Source organism: Geotrypetes seraphini, chromosome 1 (genome assembly GCF_902459505.1).
Source record: "Geotrypetes seraphini chromosome 1, aGeoSer1.1, whole genome shotgun sequence".
Classification (NCBI taxonomy): Eukaryota; Metazoa; Chordata; class Amphibia; order Gymnophiona; family Dermophiidae; genus Geotrypetes; species Geotrypetes seraphini.
Genome location: NC_047084.1, coordinates 118,299,262 through 118,315,897, shown reverse-complemented (window position 1 = coordinate 118,315,897; position 16,636 = coordinate 118,299,262). Strand labels below are relative to the sequence as shown.

General features: G+C 43.1%; 1 protein-coding gene across 1 annotated transcript; it reads left to right on the top strand.

Annotated features, from left to right (window-relative positions):
* Positions 1–471: 471 nt before the first annotated feature.
* On the top strand, positions 472–14,340 carry LOC117367939 (killer cell lectin-like receptor subfamily F member 2). The gene is made up of 4 exons (XM_033961100.1): positions 472–581; positions 5,155–5,306; positions 9,812–9,903; positions 14,122–14,340. The coding sequence occupies exons 1-4, from the start codon at positions 497–499 to the stop codon at positions 14,321–14,323; spliced, it is 531 nt and encodes a 176-aa protein (XP_033816991.1). The 5' UTR covers positions 472–496; the 3' UTR covers positions 14,324–14,340.
* Positions 14,341–16,636: the final 2,296 nt, after the last annotated feature.

Below are 16,636 nucleotides of genomic sequence, written 5' to 3'. Positions count from 1 at the left end.
AGTTTCCAAGTATATAAGAGGTTATCTAGGTGGCTGACCTATACTAACGGGGATAGGGAGATGGAAGAAGAAAGGGGGCTAATAGGGAGAAAGGAGAAGCCCCGAACAGATGAGCACAAGGGAAACCCTGAAACTGGGAAGTCCTAGCACCAGGGTCAATGATTGGCTCAGCCGGCAGGGAGGGCGGGCTGAAGAAAACTTTTAACATTTTGATAGGAGGGATGGGGGAGGAGCTCTGCTTAGCGATTGCTCTTCTGAGCTCCTCCCCCTTTTATTGGGGTTGCTCCACACAAATAGTGTGCATATAATTTGCATGCTATTCATTCAGAGGGTCACTCGGAAAGCAAAAATGGCGTCGGACCGTTGTGCATCGGGGCCCTAGAGCGGTAGGCACCCCGAACTAGGTCCTTTTATGATATCAGGGCCTGAATGTCTATCTTTTATTTTATGCAATATATTTGTAAGTTCTTGTTTTCCTTTCTCTTCAATAGATCACATGTGTTCGAATAAAGCATCAAACCAAATAGGAGTGAATTTACCAGACAAGCTGGGGAGGCAACAGACGGGGGAGATCTACAGGGGTACTATTTATTATTTCTATAGCGCTACCAGACGCACGCAGCACTGTACATTAAACACACAAGAGACGGTCCCTGCTCGACAGAGCTTACAATCTAATTATGAAAGACACACTGGACAAAAATGGTGAATCAATATTTGCTGCTCATGAAGGGAAATTTAAAAGGAGAAGAGGTAGAGAGGGTCGGGGGCTACAGAGGGAATGACAATCAAATGTGGGGCTTTACAAATTGGTAGGGTTAAGACTTAAACGCAGCTTCAAAGAAGTGGGCCTTCAGCCTGGATTTGAGAAACGCTAGAGACAGAGCCCGTTGTACCAAGTCAGGCTGGTTGTTCCAGGCATACGGCACAACAAGGCAGAAGGGGCAGAGTTGGGAGCTGGCAGTAGAAGAGAAAGGTACAGACAAGAGAGACTTATCCGATGAATGGTATTCCCTGGGAGGAGTATGGGGAGAAAAAAGAGAGCAAGGTTATTGAGGAGCCATAGGTCAATAAGTGGAGTTTGAACAATATGAAGAAGTACACAGGGAGCCGATGAAGTGGCTTGAGGAGAGGGGTAAAAGGAGCATAATGACCCTGGTGGAATATGAGATGTGCAGCAGAACTCTGAACAGATTGAAAGGGGAGAGATGGATTTGTGGGAGACCCGCGAGAAGAACTTTGCAGTAATCTGGGCGAGAGGTGACGAGGATGGATAATAGTCTTGGCTGTGTGCTCAGAAAGGAAACTCCAGATTTTGACGAGGTTACATAGAAAGAAGTGACAAGTTTTGGCAGTTTGTTGGATATGCACAGAGAAGGACAGAGACGAGTCAAAGATGACCCCAAAGTTACATGCCAATGGCACAAGGAGGATGAGTTTGTTATTCACTGAAATAGAGAATGTAGGAAGAGTAGAAGCATGTTTAGGAGGAAAGATAAGGAGTTCTGTCTTGGCCATGTTTAATTTTAGATGGTGGCGAGATATCCATGTAGCAACATCAGATAGGTAGGCTGAGACTCAGGCCTGGATTGTCATAGAAATTTAAGGTGTAGAGAGGTAAATGTGCGAGTCGTCAGTAGAGAGATGGTACTGCAAGCTGTGGGAGGGAAGAAGCTCCAAGGGAAGAAGTGTGATGGAGAAAAGAAGATATCCCAGGACAGAGACTTGAGGTACACCAATGGAAAGCGGAATAATAGTGTAGGAGGATTCTCCAGAGCACGTGCTAAAAGTGTGATGAAAAAGGTAGAAAGAAAACCATGAGATAACAGAGCCCTGAAATCCAAGCAAGGACAGTGTATCAATGAGTAGGAGATGATCTACAGTGTCAAACACCGCAGATAGATCAAGGAGGATGAGGAAAGAGTAATGGCCTTTGGATTTGGCCAGGAACAAGTCATTGGATACTCTAGCAAGGGCAGTTTCCATAGAATGGAGTGGGCAAAAGCTCGATTGAAGGGGTCAACAAATAGCTTGAGATGAAAGAAAATCAAGACAATGGTGGTAAACAGCACGTTTGAGTAGCTTGGATAAGAAGGGTAGGAGGGAGATGGGGGTGATAATTAGAGGGACAGTTAGGGTCCAGTGAGGGATTTTGGAGGAGTGGTATAACTATGGTCTGTTTTGAAGGCATCAGGTGCAATCGCAGTAGAGAGAGAAGGGTTGAGAATATGACAGATAGTGGGGATGATAGTAGGAGAGATGGTGATCAGTAGACGGGAGGGCAAAGGATCGAAGGAAGTTTGGAGGAGGAGAGAAAATATGCAGTTTCCTCCTGCATGATTTCAGAGAAGGAAGAAAAGATGGCATGGGTTGGTGGGGTAGACAGGAGGAGGGAGAGGCAGAGGCGATTTGGTTAAGAACTCAAAGTTAATCTTGTTAACTTTGTTGTGGAAGAACTCAGCCTTGGTCTGGGGAGAAAGTGTCAGAGGTGAGGGCGTAGAGAGTTAAGCATGGCAAAGAGATGGTGAGGTTCGAACCCCAGAGAATCAGTCAAGCAGGCATAGTAGTCTTGTTTCGCAAATGAAAGGGTGGATTGGAAGGAGATTAGAAGAAATTTGAAATGAACGAAGTCAGCTTGCGCGCAGTATTTTAGCCAATGAAATTTCAGTCATGAAGTTTAACAGATGATGGTCAGAGAGTGGGAGAAATGAGGTGGAGAAATTGGGAACTGAGGAGTTAGAGAAGAGGACAAGGTCAAGGCTGGTGTGTAGGGGTAGTGGAGCACAACTGAAGACCAAATGAGGATATTAGAGTATGAAACATTGAGGTGAAGGAGTCAGAGATGTCCTTGGCATGAATGCTGAAATCACCAAGGATAAGTGAAGGAGATGATGGTTTGAGAAAGACAGAGAGCTAGGAGTCAAGGTCAGTGAGAAAGGAAGACAGCGATTTTTGAGGAGGTTGATAAATAGCCGCTATTCGGAGAGGGATGGGAGCGAATAGATGGATGGAGCGGACTTCAAAGGAGGATAAGCGGTAAGATTGAGGTAGGAGAAGAGGTTGAAATCTACAGGAGGGTGAGAGAAACAGCCTAACCCCTATCTGCAACCAACAGTGAGAGGCGTTTGGGAGAAAAGATGACCTCCATGACATAGGGCAGCGACTGAAACAGAGTCTTCAGGGCAGAGCCAGGTTTCAGTTAGTGCAAGCAGGTGGAAAGAATGAGAGATAAAGCAATCATGAATGCAAGCGATCTTGTTGGAAACGGAGCATGCATGCCATAGGGCACATGAGAAAGGCAGAGAAGGGGAGAAGAGGAACAGAGATAAGGTTAGAGACGTTATGGTGAGATCTGCATGAGTAGGGTGAGAGTTGATTAGGAGGATCAGGATTGGGGTTGATGTCCCCTGCAATGAGTAAAAGTAGGAGTAGGAGACTGCGGAGGAGAGTAGGAGAGGTGTGACAATGGAGATGCCAGTCAAATGTGATCAGAAAAGATAGGGAGGGTTGAATGAAGGGAAGAAACTGTTGAACCATTAGAGTTGTGAAGAAGGTGGGTGATAGGAGCGATGGTGAGGTGGTGAATTCAGAAAGTGGTCCATGAGGGCTTGAGAAATGCAGTGGTTTCGGTTGGAGGGGGAGATTGGATAAGAGAAGGAGGTGTAATGAAGCCATGGACTAGGAGAGGGAAATGATATCTAGGGTGAGGTAGACTTTGATGGGTCAGGGATTATCTACAGGGAGGAGTCTGCTGGTGGACTGCAAGGTATGTTTGGTGAGGATGGTGGATGTGTTGTAGAGGTTACTTTGAAGTAGCAATTATAAGTGAAGGGGCGAGGGAATGAGAATTGTGTATTACATTCTTGTGTTTACATATTCAAGGCGGAGGGCAGTAGAGGATTAAGAGGTTTGTTGAGAGTCATAAGGAGAGTGCTGGGATTTGATCCTACAACTCTGGGGTGAAGTAAATGGTTTTACCACTAGACCAGTTAGTTTCTAAGTATAGGAAAAGGGTGAATTAATAATGATAGTTAGGAAGGTCACCTGATAAGGTTTGGAAGTAGGAGATAATTTGGTGATGATTTTCACTTGTTAGGATCAGCTAGAAGATTGTTGAGACATTGGCAGGAGAATTTTACTTTCCTTAATCCATTGTCTGCAAAATCTATATGAGTTATGGAACAGCACGTACACACACTTTCAGCTACAGATATCCCTGGGGGGGTCACTTTAAGCTTTTAGTCATTTTATTCTTGATTGTTTCACTGTCCAAAATAGCCCCAGGTCATAATTTCATTAATAGAAATAACCCCCTCTGAAAAGCTAGATATTCAGTAGCAGTATCTGGTCAGTGCCTCTGAGCTCATGGAGGAGTGGGTGGCTCAGTGATTGGAGCTTCAGTCTCAACACCCTGGGGTTGAGGGTTCAAACCCCACACTGCTCCTTGTAACACTGGGCAAGTCACTCAATCCTCCATAGCGCCAGGTACGTCAGATAGATTGTGAGCCCACCAGGACAGACAGGGAAAATGCTTGAGTACCTGATTGTAAAACTGCTTAGATAACCTTGATAGGCGGTATATAAATACCTAATAAGATTTCTCATCATTTCAGGGACAGTCCTTTCAGCCTTTATGGGAGCCCTTCTGGACCACTAATATGCCTTTGGCCCGGAGTTGTCTTTTGAACTTGTGATATAATTAAATTCTTCTGCCTTTGGCATTATTGCTTTCCTTATTGTATGGAGCCACCCGGGGGAGGGGGGGGGGGGCGGGCAGTTTTGAGCTTTCATGTATATGTAAGGATTCTCTGTACCTTTGCTGTATTGAGCTCAATAAAAATCATTTGAACATAAAAACCTAATGAACTTGAAATTTAGGAAGTAAAACATCCAAGGCACCAGCTCATTTGTGGGTTATGAATTTCCCACACGGGAGGGGTGTGTGGCCTAGTGCTTAGAGCTGCTGCCCCAGCACTTTGTGGTTACACCCCAGCCTGCCAGGACAGATAGGGGAAAATGCCTGATTACTGTTCTATAATCCATCCCAAAACTGACTGATTGTTCATAAATCCAATACATAAAAGACTTCATCAACCTCATTCTGGAGATCACTTGAGTTGTAACAAGTCAGCTCATGTTCTGATTTACACACAGGTCAGGCACTTGAGTTCTGTCCGGAGGAATGGAGACCCTGGAAAGGAAAGTGTTACTTTGTATCTAAGGAGAAAAAAGATTGGATTTCCAGCCTACGGGACTGTGTTTCCAGAGACTCTCACCTGGCTCTACTCAAGAACACAACAGATCTGGTAAAAGTGAAGTTATTGAATGTTCCTCACTATAGACACTGCATGTGATATGTTCTATTACGTGTGATATGTTTTATTACGTGTGAGAATCAGATCTCCAGGAGCTCCAATGCCTGCCATCAGCCTTATGTAATGATAATTCATATTAATATGACTCCTTCCCAAAATCCTATTCAAAAAACAGAAAAAGAAGGCAGATAAAGACCAAATGGCCTCTCTAGTCTGCCTATCCTTACTTCTCCCTTCGAGATCCAATGGACTTATCCCAAGCTTTCTTGAATTCAAATTCATTTTTTTATTTCCACCACCTCCACACATTAAGAACATAAGAACATAAGCAGTGCCTCTGCCGGGTCAGACCACAGGTCCATCCTGCCCAGCAGTCCGCTCCCGCGGCGGCCCAAACAGGTCACGACCTGTCTGTATCACCAGAAGGGGCTCCCTTGCCACCTTGGTTTCTCATTTAAGTCCTGTCTTCCTATCGAAGTCCTAACCCTCCGGTCTTGCACATGCACGACCTGGTTTGGTTTCTATACTCATTACCTGATTAGCTTTCTATACTTGTGTTACATCCCAGCTCCTCCCTCAGTATCACATGATCCCTTTATCCTTCAGGAATCCGTCCAATCCCTGTTTGAATCCCTGTACCGTACTCTGCCTGATCACTTCCTCCGGTAGCGCATTCCAAGTGTCCACGACCCTTTGGGTGAAAAAAAACTTCCTTGCATTTGTTTTGAACCTATCTCCCTTCAGTTTCTCCGAATGCCCCCTCGTACTTGTTGTCCCCTTCAGTCTGAAGAATCTGTCCCTATCTACCCTCTCTATGCCACTCATGATCTTGAAGGTCTCTATCATATCTCCCCTGAGCCTCCTCTTTTCCAGAGAGAAGAGCCCCAGCCTATCCAACCTCTCGGCGTATGGGCAGTGTTCCAGCCCTTTTACCATTTTCGTTGCTCTCCTTTGGACTCTCTCAAGTACCGCCATGTCCTTCTTGAGGTGCGGCGACCAATACTGGACGCAGTATTCCAGATGCGGACGTACCATCGCTCGATACAATGGCATGATGACTTCCCGCATCCTGGTTGTTATGCCCTTCTTTATGATGCCCAGCATCCTGTTGGCTTTTTTCGAGGCTGCTGCGCACTGTGCAGATGGCTTCAGTGATGCATCCACCAGCACACCCAAGTCTCTCTCGAGTCTGCTGTCTCCCAACAATACCCCCCCCAATTTGTAGTTGAACAACGGGTTCTTTTTCCCTATATGCATGACCTTGCATTTGTCCACGTTAAAGCGCATTTGCCATTTGTTTGCCCAGTCTTCCAGCTTGTCCAGGTCCCTTTGTAGGTCCTCACACTCCTCCCTGGTCCTAACTCTGCCGCACAGTTTGGTATCGTCTGCAAATTTTATAACCTCGCACTTTGCCTCTTTTTCCAGGTCATTGATAAATATGTTAAAGAGTAATGGCCCCAGCACCGACCCCTGTGGTACACCGCTTGTGACTCCCCGCCAGTCAGAATATTGACCCTTTACTCCGACCCTCTGTGAAAAGGTATCTTCTAAGGTTACTTCTTAATCTATCACCTTTCACTTTCATCCTGTGCCCCCTTTCAATTGAAAGAGACTCACCTCATGCACAGTTATAGTTATCTAAAGGTCTCTGTCATGTTGCCCCATCCTGACTTTCCTCCAAAGTATACAGTATACATTGAGATTTTTAAGTCTGTTCCTAAACGCTTTTTAATGAAGACCACTGACCATCGTTGTAACCATCCTCAGGAAGGTCTGATTCCATCCTGTTTATATCTTACCTGTTTTTTTTCTACTGGCTATACCTCTCTTTATGCATCCAAGCATCTTTTGGTGTTGAGCAAGATTTATCATTTATTAAACTTTGATATACCACAAGGCTTTACAAGATGATGGCAGTTGACAAAACAATCAATATTAAAAGAAAATAACTCCATTTAAAAGACAAGAAAGACCTAATGTAACCATACCACAGATAAACATAGTACAGGATTTTCTCTTAGACTTCCACGTCTGGCTTCATGATTGTAGAAGGTTTCCAGGTCTTGCCGCATGTGTAGAAAGAACCGATGGCTGAAACATCGGGTTTTCTACACAGACGCGGCAAGACCTGGAAACCTTCTACAATCATAGTACAGGATGTTATGCAGATAAAGTTAATGAATTCTCCTTTCCCTGTCAGATTTACTACCAAAAGCCTTTGTGAAAAAATAAAATTTGAACATGATAGTAAACTTTTTCAAATTTCCTAGAAATCAGAGACAATATTTCTTCACTCAACCTGTAATTAAACTCAAGAATTTGTTGCCAGTGAATTTGATAAAAGCAATTAGCTTAGCAGGATTTAAAAAAAGGTTTGGATAATTTCCTAAAAGAATAAGCCATTACATAAGAACATAAGACTAGTTTTACTGGGTCAGACCAATGGTCCATCAAACTCAGTAGCCCGTTCTCATGGTGGCCATTCCAGGTCACTAGTACCTGGCTAAAACCCAAAGAGTAGCAACATTCCAGAATCCCAAAGAGTGACAAAAGATTCTAGAACCCCAAAGAGTATCAAGATTCTAGGCAGAATCTCAAAGAATAGCATGATTTCGGAACCCCAAAGAGTAGCTACTGATCCAGAGCAAGCAGTGACTTCCCCCATGTCTTTCTCAAAAACAGACTATGGACTTTTCCTCCAGGAAATTGTCCAAACCTTTCTTAAACCCAGCTACGCTATCCACTCTTACCACATCCTCTGGCCATGCGTTGCAGAGCTGAATTATTCTCTGAGTGAAAAAAAAAATTTTTCCTATTGGTTTTAAAAAGTATTTCCTTGTAACTTCATCGAGTGTCCCCTAGTCTTTGTAATTTTTGACGGAGTGAAAAATCGATCCATTATTAAGTTTCAAGTTTAATAAAAGTTTAATAAAAATTTGATTAATCACTTAAATAGAATTCTAAGTGATGTACATCTCACTAAAATTACAAAAGATGGATTTGGAAAAATACACTACTTTTTTCTAGACTAAGCAGCATAAAATATATCCTACTCTTTTGGGATCTTGCCAGGTTCTTAGGACCTGACTTGGCTTTTGTTGGAAACTTTTGGACCTTTGGTCTGTCCCTATGCGGCAATGATTATGTTCTTAAGTTCTTGTGTGGGGAAGGAAAGGGAAGAGAGAAGGGGCAGACTTCACATGGATGGGTGGAAAGGGAAGAGAGGGAGGAAATGCACTTGGATGGGAAGTGAGAGATGGAAAACTAGATGGATTTGAGAAGGAGGAAGAATGGAAGAAAGAATGTGAAGGTTTAGTGCCAAAGATGGATACAGGGCAGGAAGTTATGAAGAAAGGGGAGAGAAAAGAAATTGCATCATGACTATCAGCAAAGGAGTCCATAGAACAAACCTAAGTGGTGCTAAAACCTTAAATAGTTGGGGATATCCCAATCAACACAATTTCATTAGGCAGGAGCCTCTGTTGCCAGATCAAAGTTTTAAATATTGAATTTTCAGCTAAATACTAAGGGGCTCATTATCTAAAAACAAAGGTGTCCAAAAAATGGCCTAAATCAGCACATGGACGTTATTCTCACCAAAACATCAAAATACTGATTTTTGAAACCGAATTTCTAGACATCTTGCTAGACTTATTCCTGTTAAGGGTCCGAAGTTCAAGGGGGGAATGTTGAAGGCACATTACGGGTGGGCTTTGGGCATGCCCCAAGATGTCCAGGATGCGGTTTAGACGTGTAGAGAGTTTTGGAACACTTACCATACGTTATGTGGAATTCATTGCCAGAGAATGCAGTGAAATCAGTTATCTTAGCAGGATTTTTAAAAAGTTTGGATAATTTCCTAAAAGAGAAGTCCATAGGGCATTGTTGAGATGGTTTGGGGAAATCCATTGCTTATTCCTTGGATAAGTAGCATAAAATCTGTTTCACTACTTAGGATCAAGGTAGGTACTTGGGACCTGGGTTGGCCACTGTTAGAAATAGGATGCTGGGTTTGATGGACTTTCCATCTGTCCCACTATGGCAATCTTATGTTTTTTATGTTACAGTGAAATGTGTACTTGCCACCCTCTAAGGTGCCCCACTGATCTGTTGGAATGTCTGTGTGGCCAGTGTGGTACAAATGGTGGCCCCTCTAACATCCAAATGGCTTGGGTATGGATGTTTTCAACTTGGACTTTTTATTATCAAAAATGCCCAAAAAATGTCCTAATGTTGGATGTCCTGTCAGCTAAGACATCTAAATAGTCAATTTTCAGAAAAAAAAAAAAAAAAAAGAATGGAAGTCTAATGGTTTTGAAAATGGACGGAATCGGCAGCCAAATTTTGGACTTACTTCTCAGAACATCCACATCAGACTTAGACACACTATTGAAAATGGCTCCAAAACGTAATTGAAAATAGAGTACAAGTTTAGAAGCCTACATTTCAGAGCACAGGCCCAAAAATTCATTAGATTTTTTTAAATTTATTTCTAGGGCTTCATTTCTAACTCAACTAAAGAACAATACTGGATTGGTTTAAACTTCACTAATAACACGTGGATATGGCTGGATGGTACAAAGTCAAGGTCAGTTTATTCATTTAAGAGTTCAATTCACCACAAGTGATGCCACTAGCTCTGTCACTTTGCAGAAAGAGCATAAATTGCCAGATATACACAAATTCACCTTTCTTCAAGAATTCACCTTTAGAAACTGTATGGTGAAACTCCTGAAATAAATTATTTGGTGGGGAATATCAGCAGCTTAGTGTAGGTACACTGAATCTGGTTGTAGACTTTGCCACAGTCAGAGGCCTTCCTATTAACATCAGTCAGGGTCTTCCTGGCACACAGCAAGACCACAGGCGCGTAACCGATGGGACGTGACCAAAGGGGCAGGATTCGCCTCTTTGAAGCCCTTTTGGAGCCATTTGAAGAGCGAGGACCAGAAGACATTGCTTGATTCTCCACATGGAGAAGAGGAAAGAAGGTTGATCTGTTAAAACAATGAGGGTGAGGGGTCCTATGGATCAGTACTTGCAACAGAAGGGAGGAGCTTCCTCTGTTGGAACTGTACGAATCCTAGGAAAAACAATAATTACACATGGAAATAAAAATGAAAACAATACAATCACTTTACTGCTAAGAATATAGAAATTTAGAAGAACGTTTTTTACTGTTTCTGAAAAAACAAAACCCCAAGACAAATAACACCTCTGTGCCTTTTTTGGCAATGGGAAGGCACTGCAAAACTGCAATAACTGTAAAACAAAAGAAGACGACAAATGCCCATTAGAATTCACAGAAGGAAATTATAAATATATTGAACTGCGGAGGTGAATCCCACTGTTGGGCCATAACAGTGTAATTGCTGTAAGGGGGGGGGGGGGGTGAGGTCATATGTCCCAACTTATCACTTCCAAAAATCATTCATTCAGCGGCATTCTGGACCACCTGCAGTGCCCTTCACTTAGAGCGTCTCTTCCCCAGGTACAGGGCATTGCACTAGTCCAATTTCTGTAATATCATACATTGAACTATGATCCGATAACATTGGCTTCAGTCTAGTCAAAAAAATGAAGATTTCACTGTAGCTAACACTTGATCTAACCAAATTCCAAGAACTTTCATTTTCTTCCTTACTGGTATTTTTATGGTATCTACTTTGATCTCTTCAGCCCATGTTGGATCTTCCATTCTCCCCACCATAAATAATTATTTATTTGTTTTGTAATGATGGTGCATATTTAGAGTTTATATTATATGGGAGAGTGTGGCGCAGTGGTTAAAGCACCCTGCGGTTGTGGGTTCAAACCCCATGCTGCTCCTTGTGACCCTAGGCAAATCTCTTAATCCCCCATTGCCCTAGGTACATTAGATAGAGCATAGTTCTTCAACCGCCGGTCCGCGGACCGGTACCGGTCCGCAGGAAATTTTTGCCGGTCCGCGCAGGACCGGCAAGATTGACTCATTTGAACTTCCTGCCGGTCCGCGCAGGACCGGCAAGATCAGCATCGGAAGCGTGCGCTGGGCCGGAGAGATCTTGGGGAGCCTCCGACAGTGGCTTTCTCCCCTCTCTGCAGCTCTCCTTTACTTCCCAGCGCAGCGATTCACGAAGGCAGCCTCGGGGCTTTTGCTGAGTCGCGGCTGCCTCTGATGATGCAACTTCCTCTTTCCTCAGAGGCGGCGCGACCCAACAAAGGACCCGAGGCTGCCTTCGTGAATCGCTGCGCTGGGAAGTAAGAAGAGCTGCTGGGAGGGGAGAAAACCACTATCAGTCTGGGAAGCTGCTAGGCAGGGGAAAAAAGGGACAGCTGCTACTGGAAAGGGAGAAGGAGAGATGCTTCTGGGAGGGGAGGAGGGAAAGGAATCTGGGACGCTGCTGGGCCAGGGGAAAAAAAAGGGACAGCTGCTACTGGAGAGGGAGAAGGAGAAGGAGAGATGCATCTGGGAGGGGAGGAGGGAAAGGAATCTGGGAAGCTGCTGGGCAAGATAAAAAAAGGGACAGCTGCTACTGGAGAGGGAGAAGAAGAAGGAGAGATGCATCTGGGAGGGGAGGAGGGAAAGGAATCTGGGAAGCTGCTGGGCAAGGAAAAAAAGGGACAGCTGCTACTGGATAGGGAGAAGAAGGAGAGATGCTTCTGGGAGGGGAGGAGGGAAAGGAATCTGGGAAGCTGCTGGGCAAGATAAAAAAAGGGACAGCTGCTACTGGACAGGGAGAAGAAGAAGGAGAGATGCTTCTGGGAGGGGAGGAGGGAAAGGAATCTGGGAAGCTGCTGGGCAAGGAAAAAAAGGGACAGCTGCTACTGGATAGGGAGAAGAAGGAGAGATGCTTCTGGGAGGGGAGGAGGGAAAGGAATCTGGGAAGCTGCTGGGCAAGATAAAAAAGGGACAGCTGCTACTGGACAGGGAGAAGAAGAAGGAGAGATGCTTCTGGGAGGGGAGGAGGGAAAGGAATCTGGGAAGCTGCTGGGCAAGGAAAAAAAGGGACAGCTGCTATTGGACAGGGAGAAGAAGAAGGAGAGATGCTTCTGGGAGGGGAGGAGGGAAAGGAATCTGGGAAGCTGCTGGGCAAGGAAAAAAAGGGACAGCTGCTACTGGATAGGGAGAAGAAGGAGAGATGCTTCTGGGAGGGGAGGAGGGAAAGGAATCTGGGAAGCTGCTGGGCAAGATAAAAAAAGGGACAGCTGCTACTGGAGAGGGAGAAGAAGGAGAGATGCTTCTGGGAGGGGAGGAGGGAAAGGAATCTGGGAAGCTGCTGGGCAAGGAAAAAAAAGGGACAGCTGCTACTGGAGAGGGAGACGGAGAGATGCTGCTGGGAGGGGAGGAAGGGAAGAGAGTTACTGCTGGACAGGAGGAGGAGGGAAGGGAGAATGAAAAAAGGAAGGAAACAGCTGGCAGAGAGATTAGAGGAGGGGAAGGGGAGACACAGGCATGAGAAAGTAGAGAGATTGATGATAGGAAGGGGTCAGCAGAAAAATAAGCAGAGGGACAACGATGATAGATCTGGTGTAGGAGAGATAAAAATGAAGAGAGCAGTGAAGCTGGAATGAATCATGTAAGTAGGAGAGAGGGGCACAAGCTGGATGGAAAGGGGAGAGGGACATAGAAAGAAGACAGATACCATATGGAAGGGGGAGAGGACAGATAGTGGATGGAAGGGGCAGATGCTGGATTGAAGAGACAGAGAGGGCATACGCTGGAAGGAAGAGAGTGAAAAAAAGATTGAAAGCAGAAACCAGAGACGACAAAAGGTAGAAAAAAATAATTTTATTTCTATTTTGTGATTAGAATATATCAGATTTGAAATATATATCCTGCTAGAGCTGGTGTTAGACATAACTGGGGACTGCAAAACCCAGGCAGTGCTTCTTTAGCTTTCAGCTGGCTTAGGGCGCTCTCTGACCAGGGGGCAGTTGCCCTAGTTGCACTCCCCTAAAACTATTCCTGTCATGTGTTACTTCAGTATTCTGTTAGCATGATATTTCTGTGTAGCATTCTGTAATAATTTGGCTTGTTCAGTTTTCTTGATAGTAGAGGGGATATATGTGAAGGGAGGGGAGACAGGGGTTTTGTTGATCCTTGCTCTGAATTATTTGTATTTATAAAATGACAATTCTACAGAATATTGTTTCTTTTTATACTTTAATAAAATACATTCAATATAAAATCATAACTGAGGCTTGTGTGGATGGGATCAGATGATTTGTGGGGACCGAGCTCGCGGAGATGGGGCGGAAACGGGATTTTTAAATTTTAGTCCTAGTAGTTTGCCGGTCCACAAAATAATTATTTTTTTTCTGCCGGTCCACGGGTGTAAAAAGGTTGAAGAACACTGAGATAGAGTGTGAGCCCAGCAGGACAGACAAGGAAAAATGCTTGAGTACCTGAATGGTTACTGTGGAGGGGCAGATTGGATGGGCCATCATGTTTCTATGCTATTGTTCTTTTATGATTTATATGATTTTAACCCTACTCCCCGCTACCCCCAACCCAGCCATCAGATTAACCGTTCCCCTTAACTGTATCCATGACATCCTGGGTAAAATGTAGCCACGGGATCATCACATTATCTTTTTATTTGTGTTTGTCATATCATAACTTTTAAATAGTATAATTTCAACACTAATATTCTCCTCTGTAGCAAACTAGATTTAAATAAACCACACACATCCTATTTCTGCTGGTGATCCTTGTTCTCTCTGGACATCTTATGTCCTTATTCAGCCCCTAAACAAAATGTCTGGTTTTATCCAATTGGCCATTTCATTATGAAATAATTAGCTGCTTTTTTTTCCATTTTAGAGCTCCTGAGATTCGTCATAACTCCTCCTGTGCAGTGATATCTGCTAACAGGCTCCTTGACTGGAACTGTGACTATACGAATCGGTGGATATGTGAGAAAGTGGCTGTTCAGCTGCACTTTGACCCAGAACATAATCTCCCTGTGACAATGACTAATGGTAGAAAACACACTGTCATCATTAATGACAAAGTTCAACCTTAGCATCAGAATCTGAGGAAAGTGCCTGCTCCGTGGGAAGGAATATCCGCACAGTACCATCACTATATGTGTACGCACGGAGTCTTGCTTTCCTGGAATATGCTAATTTGTGTAATGCTGGCATTTACATGTATTCTGCTGTCTAAGTAGGAAGCAACTTACATAATTACGCCATGTGATTTTATCGTAAATAAAGATTAGTAGCTGTTTGTCTCTTTATCAGATTCATATTTTATAATGTTTCCAAAATAATAAATAGTCACTTGATCAACTGCCCATTTTTCTTTCTTTAGTTATTAATAAGTGAAGCAAATGCACAAATCAATCAATCCATATGCAAATCTCCACTTTCACACAGTATATTATTCAATTCAATTTTCCTTTTCTCTCAGAGATCTTCTCTTTGATACATAAAATCATTTTTAAAGAAAAAGTTTGTTTATCTCTATTTTATGTAATCATTTATCTGGAGAAAAGACCTCAGTGGCTAAACCCAAACAAACATATTTCATTCAAGTTCGGGTTACTTGTAGCTATCCTTCTCATCGGTCAACACTCCACTAACGACCATATCAAAATTTTATTTCTGTCCAGACTTTACGGTAGATGTCCTGCAAACAACAGGATGGTTGGATAGGCTGGAGTGGGCTTGGACGGCAACTTCAGCATTTGGAACCTAGGACAATACCTGACTTTACAGTCTACGGCCCAGAAATATCAAAGAACGGACAAGTCAATCTAATCATGTATTTTTTAATGAGTATAACTTATGCGCAGACCGTTCAGTTCTTTATCTGTCCTCATTTACTATGTTATTATGTAATATAAACTTTTATAATTGTTTCGAAACGAGCTGTGGTGTAAAAGGGTTATTACACATTGTGGAAGCTACGTACCATAAAATCATATTTTGAGTTTCCGGCCTTTAAACTTTTAACTCAGTCGTTACTTCTAAGTCTTCTCAACTATTGCAACATGTACCAAGAAAGAGATGCTTAGGTTTAGACTGATTCAAAATACAGGGACAAATAAATTTATGGTCTACAGAAATATGATCATGTGACTCCTTTCTACCATGAGTTGCATTGGCTTCCAGTGGAGGCGTGTGTTTTGTTTAAGATGGGTTGTCTTTGTTACAAAGTTGCGTATGGTATTGCTCCGAACTATATGACCGAAAGATTTCTCATAGCATTCCATAAACATAGGAGAGAATCATATGCATTGTTTAATTTTCCATCTGCTCAAGGTTGTAAGAGCAAGAAATCCTTGGAACGTACACTAGCATTTCAGGCTGCTTTCGATGACAGGGAATTTAGGCCACTGTTGGGTATTGCTTCCTCTTACAAGCACTTTAGAACTCAATTGAAAACTCATCTTTTTTCAAAATATTTAGTGAACTAATTTAAATCATCCTTAGGTTATGTTATTTTTAATCTTTTGTTCACCGCATTGAACTTATGGTTATGCGGTTTATAAGTACAACATTATGTTATGTTATGTTATGTTATATTTAAAGCTGCTCGATGCTCCGACATGAAATCATGTTTTGCCAATTTGCTTGTTCGAGTAATCCCATTCAAAAAGACCCACCGTCCGCTCAAGTTCTCAATAACCTGCAGAGACTGATCACTCTGACCAACCTCTATGATGCTTGCCCTATGTCCCAGCACAATGATTCTGAACGCAAGCAGAAAAAGAGAAGTGTTGATGCCCTAGTACAAGTCGTTGGTTCAGTTCTGGAGGACATACCTTGCAAAGGATGTAAGAAGACTTGAAGTGGTTCAGAGGAGTGGCCAGGCTCAGGCCGATAGAGCCCAATGCACACAACGCTGACCGAATGGAGATCACATGGAGTTGGTGGATCAAGTGGCACTGTGAAAAGTTTCTTGCAAGTTTCAGGTTTATTTAAAATTTATTATACTGCCTAATCAGGCTTCTAGACCGTGTACATCGATAAAAGGTAATTATATAAAAAATATTTAAATATTAAATTAAGACGACTAAATTATTAAATATAAACTTCACTGGGGAGAGTTAGTACAACAAACAAGTGGACGAGACGGATTGTAACAAAAGGAAAGAGGGATAGAGCTACAAAATTAAAGGAAAAGAAACATGGAAGGGGCGGGAATGGTCTTAGTTGGGGAATGTCGAATTGTCCTTATGAGGACAATTGCAATTCAAAAGCGTCATTGAACAGAAAGGTTTTTCATTTGGATTTGAAGTCATTTAAATTGGTTTCTTCTCTTAGGTAGTTTGGTCTGGAGTTCCAGAGAGAGGGGGGGGGGGCATGTTTGATCGAATAGTATTAATGCT

Coding starts and splice junctions, on each gene's coding strand:
- LOC117367939 (XM_033961100.1), top strand. CDS start 497: ATGTGTTCGAATAAAGCATCAAACCAAATAGGAGTGAATTTACCAGAC. Junction 582..5,154: donor GACGGGGGAGATCTACAGGG/GTACTATTTATT, acceptor ATTTACACACAG/GTCAGGCACTTGAGTTCTGT. Junction 9,904..14,121: donor CTGGATGGTACAAAGTCAAG/GTCAGTTTATTC, acceptor TTTCCATTTTAG/AGCTCCTGAGATTCGTCATA.